Consider the following 20811-nt stretch of genomic DNA (forward strand, 5'->3'; position numbering starts at 1 on the left):
TAATAAACAAAGTTAGACTTTTTTTCGTTTTGAATCGGAAAAATGAAGACAGAGAAAGTACTTGAACCCGAAAATAGGTGTAACGATATTGACAAAGCGACGACGTTTGGCCATTGTGGGTGGGTTTAAAGATGCGTAAATTCAAATCGGGAAAAAAGAAAGAAATCGCAACGGCAAAGGTTTTAAGAAAAAACTCCCGCCTTTTTGTATTGTAACCCAATCCCACGCATTTCGAGAGTCGGAACGGAGAAGAGATAGGAGCAGTATTACAGCAAGAAGACATCAAACGGTAACTGAGAAACCCTAAACATTAATTCAATTCGATTTCTGATTTCTGTGCTCATGCTCCGTTAAACTCTAAGCGGTAATTTCTGACTCCGTGATTATTCTGAAATTCATTCGATGATGTATGCTAAATTTGATGTAGTTTATGTTAGATCTGGATTTAAGTGAGGCTAAAAATAGTATGAGTGCTACAATACCGGAATTTACCTGCTCCACCGTCTCTGATTTAAAATTTGAGTATCCGATCATGCATATCAACGATATAATAGTAGTTAGAAAAATCGGGATGAGTAATCGGTGCTTACAAGTTCTGGATGTTAAATCACTGATTCAGTACACTAAACCTGTGCTTTTGTGTATGGATTGACACTCCACACTTGCTGTTCTATAAGTGTAGATAAATGTATATGGCGTTGGTTTCATATTGAGTTGTTTTAATGGTTTTTAACATGATCAAATCAGTGATACTGTCTCATACAAACTTTTTCAATATCATTCCTAGAACAGGTTTATTCAATTTGTTACTAGTTTAGCAATCATACATGATACATACGTTGTATCTTTCATTAGAATACAAAAGTTGATTGACTGATCCAGGGTGAGTCTCTTTTGTTTCTGACAGAGCTGTGTTTTTGTGTGTCAACATGATCAAATCACATACAAACTTTTTCAATATCATTCCTAGAACACGTTTATTCAACTTGTTACCAGTTTAGCAATCATACATGATACATACGTTGTTTCTTTCATTAGAATACCACAGTAGATTGACTGATTGAGGTATAGTTCATGCATACTTGAAGGGAACAAAAGGAATTACTAGTTTTTTTTTTGTATGAACCTGCAGGTGTACATCAAAATCCAAGAGTATGAAGTTGATAAGACATCCTCTCTGTAAAAGAGAAGTGCAAAAAATACATGGACACTTGATCACTACAGGCACAAAGTTGGTGACAAAGTGGACATCCCTTTTGGAAAAATACTACAACATCAATGCACCCGAGGAGGGTATCAAGACGTACATTTACAACATGTATATGCTGAAACCGAAAAATGCCCATTTGTTTGAATTGTTGTTGCAGTCTTGTGCAAAAGTTAAGGAAACTCCATCCTTGGGTTATCAACTTCATGCATCAACAATTAAGATGGGATATCATCATGATGTTGTTGAGTGTGAATCCACGTCAAAGTGGTCCACAGAAAAGTTAGTAAAAAAGGTTGATTAAAAAGGAATGGTGATCCGGTTCTTACGGACCATGTTTTATGGCTTTCCTTTTTTCTCCATTCAATCCTATATAAGATTGTATTTGTATCTGTAGTTTCATAACACACAAAAAAGAAGAAGAAATAAAAACTCCTAGTTACCCTCGTGTGGACATAGGTCAGAAATAGACCGAACCACCTTAAATCTTTGTGTTCTCCTTTTTCTATAATTCGTGAGCTGAGAGAGAGAGAGTTTCGTGTTCGTGTCTCGATCCTAACAAGTGGTATCAGAGCGTTGGTTTAGCTCCAGAAGGTGATTTTCAGTTTTTTGGTCGAAATTTGTTTTCGTAAAAAAAAACGATTTTGGTGTATACCGTTGGAAAGGTCTCGTTCCGAAGATTCCGAAAATATTTTTTTCTGAATTTTTCGACCACCGGAAGACGTCCAAATCGCCGGTCAAAGGTTCGCCGGAATAGTGACCAGGAAAACCAGTTCGCCGGAGAAGACGACATTGTAGCGTCGGAGCCTTGCCGGAGAAGACGACACTGTACGCCGGAGACCTGCCGGAGAAGACAACACTGTAGCATCACTGTAGCGACACTGTAGCGTCACTGTATCAGAATTTGAAAAACTCAGATTTGGTCCCTAAAGTTCCAGAAAATTACAAAACAGGTCCCTGTTCTTTCAGAAAATTGCAAAAATGGCAGAAAATGGTAAAATCAAAATTGACAAGTTTGATGGAACCGATTATGGATTTTGGAAGATGCAAATTGAAGATATGTTGTATTAGAAAAGTTTGCATTTGCCTATGTTGGGCGAACAACCGGATGACATGTATGATGAAAAATGGAAGTTGTTGGATCGACAAGCTTTGGGTGTAGTTAGGCTTTCATTGGCAAAGAGTGTTGCGTATAACATTGTTAATGAAACAACTACTTATGGAGTATTTAAGGCTTTGTCCAACATGTACGAGAAGCCGTCCGCTTCCAACAAAGTGTTCCTCATCAAACAATTGGTTAACACCAAAATGAAGGAAGGCATGTCAGTTACCGCTCACATAAACGAGTTTAACTCGATTATCTCTCGTTTAGCCTCAGTTGCAATAAAGTTTGAAGATGAAGTACAAGCGCTCCTCCTTTTATCATCTTTTCCCGATAGTTGGTCAGGCACCGTCACAGCTGTTAGTAGTGCATCCGGCACTATTAAACTCACTTTCGAGAGTATTCGTGACTTGATTGTAAATGAAGATATCAGACGGAGAAGCAATGGTGAGACTTCTAGTTCTAGTTCTTTATTGCATACAGAAAGTAGAGGAAGAAGAAACGAAAGAGGACGTAGTCGAGGCAGATCAAAGTCTAGAAAAAGGGGGCAGTCCAAGAACCGAAAAGATATTGAATGTTGGAATTGCAAAGAAAAAGGTCACTTTAGAAACCAATGTCCAAAACCACAAGCTGAAAAGAAAGAAGTACACAATGTATCCTCTGAAGAATCGGGTGATTTTCTCATATGTTGTGTTGAGAATTCAGTGGAATCCTGGATTATGGATTCGGGTGCCTCTTTCCATGCTGTCTCATGCCCGGATATGGTCAAGAACCTACAAACATGTGACTTTGGCAAAGTTAGTTTGGCCGATGATCAAGTGCTTGATATTACGTGTATAGGAGACGTAGATTTGAAGACCTCCATGGGAACCACCTGGACATTGAAAGATGTCAGGGTTATCCCAAACTTAAGGAGAAAGTTGATTTCAGTTGGTAAGTTGGATGATGAAGGACTTAATGTTCACTTTGGGGGTGGACAATGGAAAGTGATCAAAGGCAACTTGGTGATTGCCAAAGGAAAGAAGAAAGGCACTTTATACATGGTAGAAATACCTGGTGATGGTGTTCATGCCGTAACCACCAATCCGAGTCCATCTAATTTATGGCACCAACGACTCGGACACATGAGCGATAAGGGATTGAAGATGTTGGCTCAGAAAGGGAAGTTTCCAGACTTGAAGAAAGTTGAAACTGAATTTTGTGAATCTTGTGTTCTCGGGAAACAAAAGCGGGTTACTTTTGTAAAGACGGGGAAGACACCGAAAGCTCAGAAGTTGGAGCTTGTTCACTCGGATGTATTTGGACCAACATCAGTTTCATCTCTAGGAGGCAAAAACTACTATGTAACCTTTATCGATGATTCAACACGTAAGGTATGGGTCTATTTTCTTAAAAATAAATCTGATGTATTTGATACTTTTAAGATATGGAAATCTGCTGTTGAAAATGAAACTGATTTGAAGGTAAAATGCCTGAAGTCGGATAATGGTGGTGAATACATAAGCAAGGAGTTTGTTGACTATTGTGCGAAAGAAGGGATAAAGATGATCAAGACGGTCCCAGGAACTCCTCAGCAGAATGGTGTAGCTGAGAGAATGAATAGAACTCTGAATGAAAAGGCTAGAAGCATGAGGTTGAATGCCGGTCTACCCAAGACATTCTGGGCCGATGCAGTTAATACTGCAGCCTACTTGATCAACCGTTCACCGTTTGTTCCCTTGGATTTTAAATTACCAGAAGAAATGTGGCAAGGGAAGGAAGTAAGTCTCAAACACCTGAAAGTCTTTGGTTTTACTGCTTACAGTTTGTTAAAAGATGGTGACGGGGATAAACTTGATTCAAAGACCAAGAAGTGCACATTCATTGGTTATGGGTCAGATGAAATGGGTTACAGGCTTTGGGATAGTGAAAGCAGAAAGATAATCTGAAGCAAGAATGTCACCTTTAACGAAGCCGAGTTATACAAAGACAGAAACAACAAAAGTCCAGAAGATCAGAAGGAATATGTTGAGTTTGAAGGTGTTGAAAAGAAGAAAGAAGCTCCAGTCGAAATCCCTGAATCTGGGGATGATTCAACTAACAGTGGGAGCTCAGTGGATAATTCCAATAATGATTCTGAAGATGAAGAAACCAGTCCTCTAACTCCAGAGTCCCCAGTCACACCTCAAGTTCAACTAAGAAGATCTTCCAGAGTCACCAGACCACCAAACAAATACTCACCATCTGTCAACTACATTCTTTTGACAGAAAACGGTGAACCCCAGTGTTACTCTGAAGCTATAGGGTTGAAAGATTCATTGCCGTGGGAGTTAGCAATGAAAGATGAAATGAAGTCGCTTGAGAAGAACAAGACCTGACACTTAACAAAGCTTCTAGTTGGGAAGAAGGCTCTTCAGAATAAATGGGTTTTCAGGGTCAAAGATGAACATGATGGTACCAACGGTACAAAGCAAGATTAGTAGTCAAGGGCTTTCAACAGAAAGAGGGAATCGATTTCAATGAAATATTCTCTCCAGTAGTGAAGATGACCACTATCAGACTTGTTCTCAGTATTGTAGCAGCAGAAGGTTTGCATCTAGAGCAGCTAGATGTCAAGACAGCTTTTCTACACGGTGACCTAGAAGAAGACATTTACATGACACAACCAGAGGATTTCCAGGTTAAAGGCAAAGGAAACTTGGTGTGTAAATTAAAGAAGAGTTTGTATGGTCTGAAACAAGCACCCAGACAATGGTATTTGAAGTTTGATAACTTCATGAGAAGAGTTGGTTACAAGAGATGTGACAATGATCATTGTTGTTACATCAAGAAGTTTAAGGGTTCTTATATCATTCTACTACTCTATGTAGATGATATGTTGATTGTCGGTTCAGACATGTCAGAGATCAAGAAGTTAAAGAAACAAATGTCTGAAGAATTCGAGATGAAAGACTTGGGAGCTGCAAACCAAATACTCGGGATGAGTATTTCCAGAAAAAAAGAAGATGGCTCTTTGACACTCTCTCAAGAGAAGTACATTGAGAAAGTGTTAGAGAAATTCAGCCTTAAAGAAGCCAAGATCAGAAGCACACCCTTGGGAAGTCACTTTAAGCTTTCTAAAAATCAATCACCCAAATCAGATGAAGACAAAGCAGAAATGGCTAAAGTTCCATATGCATCTACAGTTGGTAGCCTCATGTATGCAATGGTATGCACGAGACCAGATATTGCTCATGCAGTGGGAGTTGTTAGTTGGTTTATGTCCAATCCGGGGAGAGAAAATTGGGAAGCAGTTAAATGGCTGCTAAGATATTTGAAGGGGACTTCAAAAGTGGCATTACATTTTAAGGGGAAAGATGTTATTCTGAAGGGTTTTGCGGATGCAGACCTTGGTGGTTGCAAAGAATCATACAAAAGCACTACCGGGTATGTCTTTATAGTGGGAGACACTGCGGTAAGTTGGATGTCCAAATTACAGAAAAGTGTTGCCCTTTCAACCACAGAAGCAGAGTATATGGCAGTTGCTGAAGCAAACAAAGAACTTATATGGTTGAAGAATTTTCTCATCGAACTTGGCAAAGAACAAGATAATTGTGAACTATTCTGTGACAATCAAAGTGCAATTCATCTTGCAAAGAATCCCGTCTTCCATTCGAAGACAAAGCACATACAGCTGAGATATCACTTCATCAGAGAAAGAATTAATGATGGCACTCTGAAGTTGAATAAGATCAAAGGAACTGAAAATCCAGCTGATATGTTGACTAAGGTTGTCACCTTAGAGAAGTTGAAGCTTTGTATAGCTTCAACTGGCCTTCAGGATAATTGAAGAGAAGGCCGGGTAACTAGGATGGAGTCAAGATCAAAAGTGTTTTACAGAAATACAGATGCACAGTTGAAACACAGGTGAAGATTGTTCCGTGGCTTCAAGTGGGAGATTGTTGAGTGTGAATCCACGTCAAAGTGGTCCACAGAAAAGTTAGTAAAAAAGGTTGATTAAAAAGGAATGGTGATCCGGTTCTTACGGACCATGTTTTATGGCTTTCCTTTTTTCTCCATTCAATCCTATATAAGATTGTATTTGTATCTGTAGTTTCATAACACACAAAAAAGAAGAAGAAATAAAAACTCCTAGTTACCCTCGTGTGGACGTAGGTCAGAAATAGACCGAACCACCTTAAATCTTTGTGTTCTCCTTTTTCTATAATTCATGAGCTGAGAGAGAGAGTTTCGTGTTCGTGTCTCGATCCAAACAGATGTAAAGGTTCATAAATCAACCCTGAACTTTTATATTGCTCATGGCACACTCAAACAATGTAGCAACATCTTTGCTGAGATGCAAACAGAAGATCTTGATACATGGAACATCTATATGTATGTGAATGTACGAGAAATGGATTTTGCAGAGGTAGGGGATCTCTTTAAGAGATTCCTTGCACTTGGACATGCTTATTCAGATGAAAGGATCTTAGGAGCAGCTATTGGATCAGCTAAGCCCTGGGATGATGCAGAAGTTAATCCAATAAGTGAAATGACCTCGATATTTGGAAGGATTGTACAAGGTTATATTTACAAGACCGGTCTTCTCTATACAAGACCGATGAATGCACTAGTTTCGTATTATGGCAAAATTGGGCATCCACTGGATGCCAAAAAGGTTTTTTCTGAAATTCCAGTCTTTGATAGAAACATCTATACTTGGAACTCTCTTTTTAGTAGCTTCTGTAGAAACGGATCAGCATTGGAGGTTGATGAGACCTTAAAACAAATGGAGGAGTCAGGTGTCAAACCAAATGATCTCACTGTTGAAATGGCCATGAATACATATGCTGAGGCTGGTATGATTGAGAAGTGCTTAGAGTTGTATCATAACATGGCGAGGAAGTATCAAATAAAGCCCAATTCAAGGCATCATGCAATTATGATCAAGCTGTATGGGAGAGCTGGACGTGTAAATGATGCCATTAAGCTCTTTTGTGGTTTAGATGGAATTAATAGCAAAGATGCAAAAGTGATGTTGACTACAATTGCTGCGAGTTATCTCCATAATCATAACTTGGAGGCGTCGTCAAGTGTAACAAAAAGCTCAGAGGGGCCGGAGTTTATGAAGGGATTGGGTGGAGAAGAAAGTGGAAAACCCCCCGGGTCGTAGTACAACAGCTGCTTTGCATAAAATGGATTACCAAAGCTTACCACATTCTTAGCTCACTGTAAAAATACTATATTTCCAAAAAAATTGTACACTTTGCAAATTCTGTCGACTTCTATCATTGTAACTCTTTGCAAATATTATTAGAAAATACAAATAACAGTGAAATCTACATATACCTGTCATTTGCATCAGTAATTGAAGTATCTCTTCTGTCTTCCCTTTTTTGTTTGTCTAGTTTCCATTGCAGGTTTGTTCATAATGGCAACATTATTCTCGCATGAGCTGACTTACTACATATCTACATATAATCTTCAATAATGGCTTTTGTGGAGAATGTTATTTTGTAGGCCCAAGGCTACAGGGTGGGACCGGTATATGATGATGTGCTATCAGTGGCTTGTTTTTCCTAGAATTAGTTGTGAGGTCAATGGCATTACTGTTGTATCATAATCTATCTCTAGGTATCTTCTATTGAAACAGGTAACACATGCAAAAAATGTACTTTTAGGATCAGAATATCTTCTTTCTACTAACACAAATTATTCATTATGATGCTTCCTTTGAACACTGCAGAAATGCATCTTGCCAATGCTAGGCAAGATAAGATTGAAGACATTACTGATGATGATGTACCCAGTACCTCTGGTAGACAGCTTACAGAGGTTCGTTTCACCAAATCTTCTTTATATTTAAGTTGCATATGTGGAATCATTTTGCTTGCTTACTTTAATTCTTTATCCAGCACTATGGTGAATCCCCCTTGCCTGCTTATGAACCTGTATTTGACTGGGAAAAGGAGAGGTCAATCATATTTGGACAAAGAATTCTAGAATCTAATATGCCACAGTCTTCGAGGTTTAGACTTATATCATTTGGTTTAATGCATCCAAGTTTTGGCTTTACTTATACCCGTAAACACTTATAACTTATAATATTTTTGCCATGTATTTGGGTTGACGATTTCTGTAAAAGTTCTTTCCCTGTCATTTCAAGCAGGATTAGTTGGTGAGATCATAACCTTTAATTTCACTCATGTTTGTAAGATAACTTCATTTTTATGCTTTTAAATCTGATACCAATGGAATTTCTATTGTAGAGCCGTTTTATGGCACTATATCATCGTATAATAAAGAGAGAAGAGAAAAGCTCTCAGAGGACTTCATTTTTCGTGTTCTGCCTTCTGAAATGCAAGATGTAAGCACCACTAAAATTTCTTTCTCTTTCTAATATAAGTTTAATTAGCAAGAGCTGATATATTTGCTTGTTTTTTATTAACCTCATCAGGCTAGCAGTTCTTCTGAATCACGTGGACTTTGCTATTTAGACCCCCCGCGTCATCATCAATCTGCCTGCTTATACGATTAGAAAAGTTTGCTACTGAAGAAGGCGGAGTCACTCCATCTGTTTATTCACGAAAGGAACCAGTATGTAAAAAGACATTAATGGTCATGATATATGCATCACTTGCTTTTTGTATCATTCTGTTTATCTTCTAACTATGAGTTACCTTTAATAGGTCCATCTTACTGAAAGAGAGAAGCAAAAACTACAAGTTTGGTCTCGAGAGGCCTTTTCATGGGCAATCATCCCACTATTTGATAGCAACACTGGTTCAACATCTAATGGAGACCTGCTTCTCCAAGTAGCCCACTTGCTCATAGTCTTTCAGGAGTTAATTTGCAGGAGGGCTGTCAAGTCGGCTACTCAAGTGGAATTTCTGTTGTGGTTGAAGTTTAACCTAAATAAAGTTAAAGAGAGCTACACTGAAGATTCTCTCCAGGTAAACCAAAACCAACATGCTTTATCTAAATACACATGAATCAACATCCACCTGTCTTCACAATCTACTATTGAGACAAATTGTTCAGACTTATAGATTGGTAACTAATTATTTTCAGGATCCCAAAAGGAAGGTTCATAAGCCTGTGAAAGGTGTCTTAAGGTTGGAAATAGAAAAACTTCAAGCTGCTTATAACACCGAATATGACAACGCTTCAGAGAGTGGCAGTATAGCCAATGAAGTTGACCATGGGGGTCAACTAACTGATTCCACAGTCAACGAATGGCGCAACATACATTCAAATAGACATAAAGAACAAACCTTAAACGGATCAAATTCAACAGGACTTGTGGATTTGACTGTTAATGATGTTCAAGCTTTTGACTTCCATACAACAATAAGATACGAGCCTTTCTTACAGCTTTTCCATTGTCTTTATGTCTACCCATTGACTGTCAGTTTAAGTCGAAGGAACTTGTTCATACGAATTGAACTTCGAAAAGATGATGCGGATGCTCGAAAACAGTCACTAGAGGTTCGTGAAGATATAATTTAGCCTACTGTAACACATACTTTTGAAAATAAAAACTTAATGTATGCAAGGGGGCTGGGGTCAACCCTAAAAAAATGGGCCCACACACAAGTCGACCCTGGAAGTAGGATGGCTTGCTGCCATGATGAAATTAAAGTTTCACTACCCTCGATGTGGACCCCACAACATCACCTTCTGTTCACTTTCTTTCATATTGACCTTCAGACAAAGTTAGAGAGGCTCCAAAGGCACTAATACTTGGATATGCGGCTCTTCCTTTTATCAACACATGCTCAGTTAAGATCCGAGATCTCTCTACCAATTACGAAAGAGTGGGTCCCACACTATCTTCAAGATACTGGCCAGGTATGTGATATTTTACTTATATACTCTTTTATATCATTATTGTTGTTATTTACTTATTTACCCTCGTATAGGAGAGGCTGGATTACCTGGAAGATGGGAAAAATGTGTTCGGATTACGGTTACGCCTTTGTTCATCATTGTACCCTATTAGTGAACGTATTCGCGATTTTTTCCTTGAATATGATAGACATACTCTTCGTACAAGCCCACCTTGGGGTTCTAAACTCCTTGAGGTACTATTCATTTTTCTTTCTAGAGTAAATTACATTTTTGGTCCCTGAATGTAGCAGATTTTTGCAACTTTGGTCCTTGTATGAGGTTGTTAAAACGTTTTTGGTCCCTGTTCCAAAGTAAAATGACTATTTTTGCTCCCCGAGTATAGCTGGTTTATGCAATTTTGGTCCCAAAAGTAGTCATTTTACTTGAAACATGTACCAAAAGCATTACAAAAACCATAATAAGGACCAAATTTGCAAGAGGAAACTTTTGGGGGACAAAGGGACCACAAATGTAATTTGCTCTTCTTTCTAAGTGAATCTACATTATGAAATTGCAATCTAATGTGCATTGAACTCCTTTTCAGGCAATCAACAGTTTGAAAAATGTTGACTCAACTGCTCTGCTACAATTTCTTCATCCAATATTGAATATGCTTCTACATTTTATTGGCAATGGTGGAGAAACCCTCCAGGTTGCTTCTTTCAGAGCTATGGTTAATATTTTGACAAGGTATGTATGTACTTCTGAAAAGTTTCGCACAATAGTGGTATATCATTTTTGTTTATCAACATAAAAAAACTGTCTACCATTGTTAATTCTGTAGAGCGCAGCAAGAGTCTGTTGATGAAGCTGAAAGAAATGTATATCTGGTGAAGTTTGGCTCGTAGCAAGGTAAATGTCCCTTTCATTAGTTTCATATCACTGAAATACATAACCTTCAATAAAGGCTTTCATGGAGAATATTATGTTGTAGGCCAAAGGCTACCGGGTGGGACCAGTGTATGATGATGTGCTATCCATGGCTTGGTTTTTCCTTGAATTGATTGTGAAGTCAATGACACTAGAGCAGACTCGACTGTTGTACCACAATCTGTCACTAGGTATCTTCTATCGAGTAATCATATATAATCAGTTGAAACCCTAATCTCATTGATTTTGAACAGGTGAAGATATCCCACCGATACAGTTGAAAGAAGGTGTGTTTAGATGCATCATGCAATTATATGATTGTCTTCTGACTGAGGTGCATGAACGTTGTAAAAGGGGGTTAAGTTTAGCAAAATCAACCATTGAGCCTCGACAAGTTTTTGAATTGGTGTCCTTATACCTGGATAAGTTCTCTGGGGTATGTCAATCAGTTTTGCATGAGTGCAAGCTTACGTTTCTACAAATCATTTGTGATCATGACCTGGTTGTTGAAATGCCTGGGAGGGATCCTTCTGATAGTTAACCGTTGTCCTTGAGAGAAGCTTTGGCTCAAGCACCATCTTCTAGAATTGGAGCTTCAACACAAGCACTGAGAGAATCTCTGCATCCAGTTTTGAGGCAAAAACTTGTATGTATTCTGAAATACATGTAGTACTTAGAAAAATTGTAGATTTCATTAATTGAAATTGAAGTATTGATTTCTTATTCAGGAACTTTGGGAAGAAAACCTTAGTGCTGCCATTAGTCTCCAAATACTGGAAATAACAGAGAAATTCTCCAAAGCTGCTGCATCACATAGTATTGCAACTGATTATGGAAAGTTGGATTGCATGACATCCATATTCACCAGTATCTTCTCCCGAAGTCAACCACTAGCATTCTGGAAATCCCTATTCCCAGTATTCAACAATGTGTTTCAGCTTCATGGGGAAACACTAATGGCAAGGGAAAACAATCGTTTCTTAAAGCAAATTGCTTTCCATCTTCTCAGGCTTGCTGTTTTCTGCAATGAAAATATCAGAAAAAGAGCTGTCATAGGGTTACAGATCCTTGTGAGGGTACGTGTCATTTACACACTTTTAGCCTAATACTTCTCACACTTTGTCCTAATTGTCTGTTTTCAATTTGGCAGAGCTCTTTCTCACACTTTACACAGACAGCAAGATTGAGGGCCATGCTTACAATCACATTACCAGAACTCACGTCTGATGTCCAAGTGACTCAAATGAAGTCTGATGGGACCCTTGAAGAAAGTGGTGAAGCATGCCGTCTTCGAAAATCACTAGAGGAAATGGCAGATGAAAGCAAGAGTGGAAACTTACTAACCGAATGCGGGCTTCCGGGAACTTCACTTGTTGACATCCCAGAAAAGTCAACAGAAAGTAAATGGTCATGGTCAGAGGTGAAGTTTTTATCTAACAGCCTCCTTCTGGCTCTCAATGCTAGTCTGGAACATGCACTTCTGGTAAGCCTGATCTTTTTTTACCAATATAAGGAAAAAAAAACTTTTTACTAACATTAAAACCTGGTTTTTGTACTATAGGGATCACTTATGAACACAGATAGATATGCTGCTGCTGAAAGCTTTTATAAGCTTGCAATGGCATTTGCTCCAGTGCCAGATCTTCATATAATGTGGTTATTACATCTTTGTGATGCACATCAGGAGATGCAATCATGGGCTGAAGCTGCTCAATGTGCAGTTGCTGTTGCTGGTGTTGTTATGCAGGTAAATCCCTGTTTTTCCCCTTTATGTCTGTCTGAATAAATGAGGGCAAATTTGTAAAAAGTTATATGATATATCATGTTTCCTTGTAGGCTCTTGTGAGCAGAAATGATGGAGTCTGGAGCAACAACCATGTGACTACACTCCGCAAAATCTATCCTTTGGTGAGCACAGAGATCACATCAGAAACCTCAGCAGCAGAAGTGGAAGGATATGGTGCATCAAAACTAACAGTGGATTCAGCTGTGAAATACTTACAGCTGGCAAACAAACTTTTCTCACAAGCCGAACTCTATCACTTCTGTGGAAGCATTCTGGAACTTGTGATTCCAGTTACGGACAGCTGGCAAAATGCCACAGTATGCTCACAAACATCTACGAATCAATCCTTGAACAAGAATCAAGCCCAATCCCATTCACAGACGCCACATATTACCGAGTTGGATTTTACGGGGATAAATTTGGAAAACTTGATAAAAAAGAATATGTCTACAGAGAGCCTCGTGATGTTCGGTTAGGTGACATAATGGAAAAACTTAGTCATATATACGAGTTACGTATGGATGGTAATCACACTCTGCATATAATCCCGGATTCTAGACAAGTAAAAGCAGAGGAGTTACAGCCTGGCATATGTTATCTCCAAATCACAGCTGTTGATCTGATCATGGAAGATGAAGATATAGGAAGCAGAAGGCCAAGGGAGAGGATTTTTTCACTTTCCACTGGTTCTGTACGTGCACGTGTTTTTGACAGGTTTCTGTTTGATACTCCGTTTACTAAAAATGGTAAGACACAAGGTGGATTGGAAGATCAGTGGAAAAGGAGGACAGTGGTTCAAACGCAGGGTTCTCTTCCTGCTTTAGTGAATCGGCTTTTGGTTACGAAATCAGAGTCTCTTGAGTTTCCACCAGTGGAGAATGCGATTGGTATGATTGAAACACAAACTGCTGCTTTGAGAAATGAACCGGAAGAGCCCAGAAGCTCTGATGGTGATCAGCTTCCACGTCTCCAGAGTTTACAGAGAATACTTCAAGGATCCGTTGCAGTTCAAGTGAGCATCCTATCTTCATCATGCAACCTACTTTCATTTCTCTATTGAAACTAGTCAATGAATGTAAGTGTGTTGCTATTATGAGTGAAAATACAAGTCCATTGTCATTATGTGTAAAAAAATAAGTGATAATAGCAGCTTACTTACATTTATTAACCCATAATAGCAGTTTACTTTAATTTCATTACCGATGATATCAATATGTAACCTGAAACTTGTAACAAATGTTATTCTTGGTAAATTAAAGTATGTTGCTATGATAGGTAAAGAAATGCAAGTACAATTGGGTAAGAAAAAAGTATCAATAAATGAATGCAAGTACGTTGCTATTATGAGTAAAAAGTATAAGTACTTAGTCATTATGGGTAGCACGCAAAGTACGTTGCCTGATAGGGTATACCATGATTTATTTCCTGCAATTTTCCTGATTAGCTAAAGATTAGTGTGTAGGTGAAAGGTTAAATTACATCTTGCTATAATTAATAAACAGTCTGTACATTGCTAGTATGGGTAAAAAAATGTAAGTATGTCTCTATCATGGGTAAATAAATACAAGTATCTTTGCTATCACGGATAAGAAATAAAGTGAATGCAAGTACGTTGCTATTCTGAGTAAAAAGTATAAGTGGCTAATGGGTAAAAAGTAAAGTACTTTTTGCCTGATATACTTTTTACCTGATAGAGAGTAAAAAGTAGTGTGTAGGTGAAATGTCAAATTACATATTAACTTTATCAATACCAAAGTAAACGAAATTTAAGTATGTTGCTATTGTGGGTAAAAAAATTCAAGTACATTGCTTTTATGAGTAAGAAATAATGTGCATTTTATTAGCTTCATGTTGCATATTGTTATTACCAGTAGTAAATGAATGTAAGTATGATGCTATTATGGGTATGGGTAAAAATCAAGTACATTGCTACAGGGATAGAGAGAGCTATACGTGTGCATTTTAGTCTTAATTGGGGATGAAGATCAAGATTTCCACACACAATTGGTTAATGGCTTTCACGGCCGAGTTGTCAAATTACATCCCTGCAGCTCTTCGGAGCTCTGATTGATTGTGTATCCATCGTGTTGGTGTTGGTGTTTGTGTTTGGTTTTGTGGTTTGTATGTTTATGTTTTCACTCATTTGTTCAATGGAGTATGGCCGTTGAATGTTGATAATGTTTGAATTGGATTGGGTTCATACGTTTTGATTTTGTTGAACATAATTTCTTGTATTTGTATATTTTTTGCTTAAAAAATCTCCATATTTGGCTTTGAGTTTATTTCTTTTGGAATTCTGAATCATTAGCATGGTGGTACGGCTTTTGTAAGACCATGTTTGTCATTAAAATATTTTTTTTTCATTCCTACACCTACCCAAACGCCGGTACCATTCAATATCAATATTTTTACCATTTATCAACAACCCAACAAAAATATAAAATCTTATTTTCTTTTTCCATTTCAACTTATATATATATATATATATATATATATATATATATATATATATATATATATATATATATAAATTGATCTTTAAAAGTAACAAAATTATGTTTTATATGCATGTTTTTTTGAAAAAGTAATGTTGGACTATAAGAAGGTTATGATATCAAAAATGAAGATTTCAGGATGTGTATGAAAAATGTCGATATTGGACTGTGTGTAGCACCTGGTTCCTGATATGTATGATTTATCTAAGTATTTCACATTTTTAGCCTTGGACTCGGCGAGTTGTAGGCCTGACTCGCCGAGTAGGGATGGGATATTGAGCACGTTTAAGTTGGAGACTCGGCGAGTCCATATTCTGGACTCGGCGAGTCCGCCAGTCTGGAAGAAACCCTAATTTCAAGGGTTTGCACCCTATTTAAACCCCCCTTATGCGCCCCAAGCCAGTCTCCTTCACCCCCAAAGCATCCTATATCAAACCCTAACCCTCTCCTTGTGTTTTGAAGTGTTTATGTGCTTGTTCCTTGAAGATTGAAGAAGAGGAGGAAGGAAAGACCAAAAGAGAAGGTGATGAGCAAGGATCTAAGACCTAGTCCAGAGTTCATTGAGGTACAATTCGGATCTATTCCGTTTATATGCTTGAATCCCCATTAAAGCTATTCTTGAACCATTTCCAAGCTTGATAGTAGTGTAGGGATCATAATGGGTTGAATAGCCACTAGATCTAGCTATGTTTGAGTTCCAGAAGCCTGAATCTAATACCTTTATGGGGCCATATTGCATGAAAGCCCTAGGGCTACCCCTTTTAGTGTGTTTTGAGCCTTAAAACCTCCATTGATGATTATTTACACGTAAAGTTGGAAACTTTACGTGTTAATCAAGCCCTAAGAACCCAGATCTATAAATAGGATGCACTGGATTCAAGCAGAATCGAGTGTATAGAGATTGCATGTATGCGACTCAGCGAGTCGTTCATCGGACTCGGCGAGTCGAGTCGCGAGTCCCCGATTACCCCCTTTCGAGTTATGCCGAGTGGAATCAGTGAGCCATAGGTGGACTCAGTGAGTCGGAGGCCAGACCCAATAATGGAGGGACTCGGCGAGTTAATGCCCTGACTCGGCGAGTCCAAGGCAATCTTCTTGCCTCAAGAACAGACTCGACGAGTTGTTCATACAACTCGGCGAGTCACAGTCTAGAGTGTTCATCAGATGAAGATGAACTCGACGAGTTGTTCATACAACTCGGCGAGTCGGATGAAGGATCATTGGACATCAGTTTAGAAGGAGAACTCGTCGAGTCATCGCCTAACTCGACGAGTAGAGTCGGGTATGAGGACAAATGGGAAGGATAGGGACTCGGCGAGTCAGGTAGTTGACTTTGACTTTGACTTGGTCAGGGGTAAAATGGTCATTTTACCCCAAGGGCAGTTAGCAGTGTTTGATTGAGTGTTTTGTGGGAAATTACATCCGGAGGATTTCCGGAGCAGCAGCAGCAGCAGACAGACAGTTCCCGCGCAGATCAGCAGCTACTACGAGGTGAGTTACCTTCCAGTAGCGGTGGGTCTACGGCCACAATGCCGGCCCATCCGTAGGAGTTGTATGATTAGATGATTGTCTCCGTGATATTCATCTAGGTTTGCTACTACCTGATATGTTTATGTGCTAGTATGATATGATGCTATGTGCTAGTGACAGTAAGGGAGATAGTCCCTAGATTACCGATCGATAGGGCCGAAGGGGTAGCCATGCCCAACCATGCTAGATAGATTATGTGATATGTGTTATGTGGTAGTAGTAGAGGGTGAAATAGTCCCCAGTATCCGGTCGAGAGGACCGAAGGGGAGACCAGCACCCAGATATGCTAGTCAGTATCCAGTCGAGAGGACCGAAGGGGAGGCCAGCACCCAGATATGCTAGCCATTATCCGGTCGAGAGGACCGAAGGGGTAGGTCGGGCACCCAGATATGCCTGACAATATATGTACATTATGTGATTATATGGTATGTGGTATAGTGGGGGAACTCACTTAGCTTCGTGCTTACAGTTTACAGTTTTGGTTTCAGGTACCTCCTCGTCGAAGGGGAAGGAGCTGGCGCGGTAGCGACACATCATACACACACTGTTTTCCGCATTTATGGGATTTACACTCTGACATTTTGATTGATTACATGTTTTGGTTTTCAGATATGGTTTACGTTTATGAAATGTTTTTATTAGACAATGTTTATTTACAAATGATTTTACTAAGTATTGTTTGAAAAATGAAATTTTTGGACGTGAAAAATGGGTCGTTACAAGTTGGTATCAGAGCCCTGGTTTGAGGGATTCGGACACACCTCCGGGAGTGTCTGAACTCAAATCGAGGGATTAAAAGATTTCGAAAAAGAAAAGTTTTCTAAAATTTAAATGAAGAGTCTTAAGAAAGGACGAAGTGTGTGATGTGCGCGACTGGCCGAGCTCAAGTAAGTATTCCCCAAAGTACACATACGAGTTTATGTTATGTTTAACAGTTTCAGTAGAACAACATGCTAGAATAGGACTAAGGTCTAGGAGTGATGCCTTATGTGCCTGCTTTATGTGTTTCAGCTTATGAGAATTGCATGCTAGTATTGAGTAGACAGCGGTAGGATAGCCTGTTTAGGTTATGCCTGATAGTATGAGTTTAGCATTGTATGCTAGTACGGTTTCTCTCCATAAGAACGGATTTGCTTGAGATTGTTCCCTTTTGTCTGAATGTTGCTTGCTTTGTGCGTTGTGGGTTTTTGAGTGATGGGAGTTAGCTTTTAGGTGAATACGTTAAAGTCACATGTGGCCAGGGTTGGATAATCTTAGAGGATTGGATTTGACCCTATTGCGTAGCTCTTGTCTGAGTCCTAACCGTTGTAGGGATGAGTCCCTTACTCGAAGGATTATCCGAGCCTCATTGCATGTGATTGTATTCAGGTAATGGCTAATTGGCATTACAAAGAGACCTTCAGCAGTTGAGGACTGGGTTGGATAGAGTCGGAGGTTCCCTAGGGTAAGCCTAGGATGAGGATGACAGTGATTAGCAGTAGTGAAAGGGATCTGGTGGAGTCGAGGCAGTCCTTGAAGAAAGTACGAATAGATGTGGAAGGTAGTATGGGCCCGTACTACTGAAAGCAGAGGATCCGTACCCGAACTGAGGAAGGCCGAGACAAGACAGGGGAACTTGTTGTGGGTGTGATCCCTCAAGGGGTATCAGTATCACTAACAGTTATTGTTATGTATTGCAGAATGGTGGTACTACGTCCGAGGCCGACAGTTGGCAGTTCAGGAGAGGGATCGGGTTCGGGATCAGGTTCCGAGCCAGTAGATGAGGGGCTACGCGAGTTCATCGCTTCAGAGATCACCAGAGGCATCCTTGAGTCGACTCTCATCATCTTCGGGTCGATCAAGGAAGGGATAGTTGGCTTGATGGAGGATCGCCTCAGGGCGTTCAGGAGCGACATGACATCTGTCCAGTCGGGATCTCGCACACTGTCCTTTAAGGACTTCAGGGGCAGTGGTGTGCCGGATTTTCACGGGGCGAAGGACCCCATAGCTGCCAGACGATGGATTGCAGACATCGAGTCTGCACAGTTGACTAGCTTCTGCCCCGAGGGGTCGAAGGTGAGGTTTGCAGCAGGGTGTTTGAGAGACAGAGCTAGAGACTGGTGGGAGTCGGTTGGTGACTCATTGGGAGCCTCGACTGTTGAGGCTATGACATGGTCAGACTTCGTGACCAGGTTCCGAGCAGAGTTTGCGCCAGCGGTAGAGCTTCAGCAGCTGGCCAGGGAGTTTTTGGATATGAGGCAGACCACGGAGACTGTGGCGGAGATCACCGCCAAGTTCCGGGAGAGGGCGTTGTTGGTGCCCCAGTACGCGGGTGATGAGGATATGAGGAGGACCCGCTATCATGACATGCTACGAGCTGATATTCGGGAGCATGTCAGTTTTATACGTAAAGCTACGAACTTGATGTCCATGCATGGGGTTTTTTACTCAAAAGGCTATTAAATGGGGTTTATAAGATGCATGGGCTTCCCATGGCCATAAAGTTGGCACCTTTATGCCATGGGAACCCTCAATGGTTCCAGATCTGAAGCTAACACTCCACAAAATGATCCAAACCCAAAGGTGGCTTAGAAATGTCCCAAAAATGGCAAGATCCATGTATTAAAGAAGATCTATCAAATGATAAGTCAAGGTTCAAGCTTTTTACCTTGAATAAGCTGGAAATGGGACGAAATCTCTGGATGTACTTGCTTCTTCAAGAACCCCCAAGCTTCCTTCTCCTTCACCAACTTCAATTACACACAAAAAGGCACCACAAAGCTCAAGAACACTCAATAAATGGCTAGGGTTTCGAGTTAGGGTCTTCTGGAAATTAGAGGGATGATGGAGACCGGTTTGAGGCAGAATAAGACGTTTAAATAGGGTGAAAACCCTAAATATTAGGGTTTCATCCAGACAGCTTCTACTCGTCGAGTCGGTCCCCCGACTCGTCGAGTAGATCACTAAAGTTTTCGCGCAAGGTCGAGTCTACTCGACGAGTTGGGCCTCCAACTCGCCGAGTCCCAGAGCAAAACATGAAATTACTAGGATTTAAATATGTACCAGGAACCGGGTGCTACATGTGTCTTATCTTAAATTCCCCAGGAATTTTCGTCCCCACCATTCTATTGAGGGTTCTGGAATATTCCAATTAATCTCAAATAATTAATTAGTATTCTATCATTTTAATTAATTAAAACTATTTGATTAATTCCAATTAATTTATTAATTAATAATAAATTAACAACTTATTTGTCTCCAATTTCCTTATTGCTTATTGTGTCCTCAGATCAACCCAATAGGACCATGTTATTATTAGAAATATCACCAATAGTTAATGACCTTCGACATTACTTCCAACAATAACCTAAATCTAAAACTCGATTTTCAAAAAAAAAAAAGATCAAGAGAGATGATTTCAAAAAATCGATACACCATCAACACCACATAGATAACAAACCTTTAAAGGTTTTGCATCATGAATCTCATTTTTTCGGCAATTAGGTTTTTTGCATCTGGGATTTCAGGTTTATAGTAGCAGAGTGAAAGTTTCAACGTCTCTGATAGAAGTAAAGGAGGTCGGAAGTAGTGTCTCCATGATAGATTTTTTTATTTACTTCTTTTATATAGTTTATTTTAGCATTTTTAGCTTTTTTGTTGTTAATGCATTGCATATTCTATCCCTTTTTTTTATCTTGGGTCGTATCGGGTACTTTCTCTTTTGCATAAGGTGTTTTGTAAGTTTTTGGAGTCTCGTTGCGGTTTCATATTAGCTTGTTGTTGGGCTTGGTGGGCTTACGAGGAGTTTTTGGGCTCTGCAGATCCAATTTTGGAAGAATTGGACTTAATGCATTGAAGACTTGGATGAGTTGGACTTTTGAAGATGGATCATGGACTCTTAAAGATGGGATTGGACTATCTATTTTGAAGCTTGAAGATGATTAGTCCATTTTGAATCATAAGAGGTGTGAAGGGGACCAAAGGAATCTAAGGT

General features: G+C 39.5%; 1 protein-coding gene and 1 pseudogene across 2 annotated transcripts; both read left to right on the forward strand.

Moving 5' to 3' along the window:
- The first annotated feature begins 6138 nt into the window (after positions 1–6138).
- On the forward strand, positions 6139–7440 carry LOC145115594 (pentatricopeptide repeat-containing protein At3g18970-like). Its single transcript, XM_079051918.1, has 2 exons — positions 6139–6194; positions 6609–7440. Exons 1-2 carry the CDS (start codon positions 6139–6141, stop codon positions 7438–7440), a joined length of 888 nt encoding a protein of 295 aa, XP_078908044.1.
- A 1455-nt stretch (positions 7441–8895) lies between these two features.
- LOC145115603 (guanine nucleotide exchange factor SPIKE 1-like) lies at positions 8896–14520 on the forward strand (annotated as a pseudogene). The gene is made up of 12 exons (XR_013711629.1): positions 8896–8913; positions 8957–9220; positions 9339–10118; positions 10190–10351; positions 10702–10847; positions 10942–11009; positions 11092–11218; positions 11282–11673; positions 11756–12103; positions 12178–12510; positions 12589–12774; positions 12864–14520. The product of XR_013711629.1 is annotated as a guanine nucleotide exchange factor SPIKE 1-like (transcript).
- Positions 14521–20811: the final 6291 nt, after the last annotated feature.

This window comes from Lactuca virosa, chromosome 1, assembly GCF_052849685.1.
Source record: "Lactuca virosa cultivar CGN04683 chromosome 1, Lactuca_virosa_CGN04683_v6, whole genome shotgun sequence".
NCBI lineage: Eukaryota > Viridiplantae > Streptophyta > Magnoliopsida > Asterales > Asteraceae > Lactuca > Lactuca virosa.

Excerpts from the sequence above, each read along its gene's own strand:
- LOC145115594 (XM_079051918.1), top strand. The coding sequence starts at position 6,139 with ATGGAGTCAAGATCAAAAGTGTTTTACAGAAATACAGATGCACAGTTG. Across the intron at positions 6,195-6,608 it reads GATGCACAGTTGAAACACAG|CAACATCTTTGCTGAGATGC; the intron begins GTGAAGATTGTT and ends CAAACAATGTAG.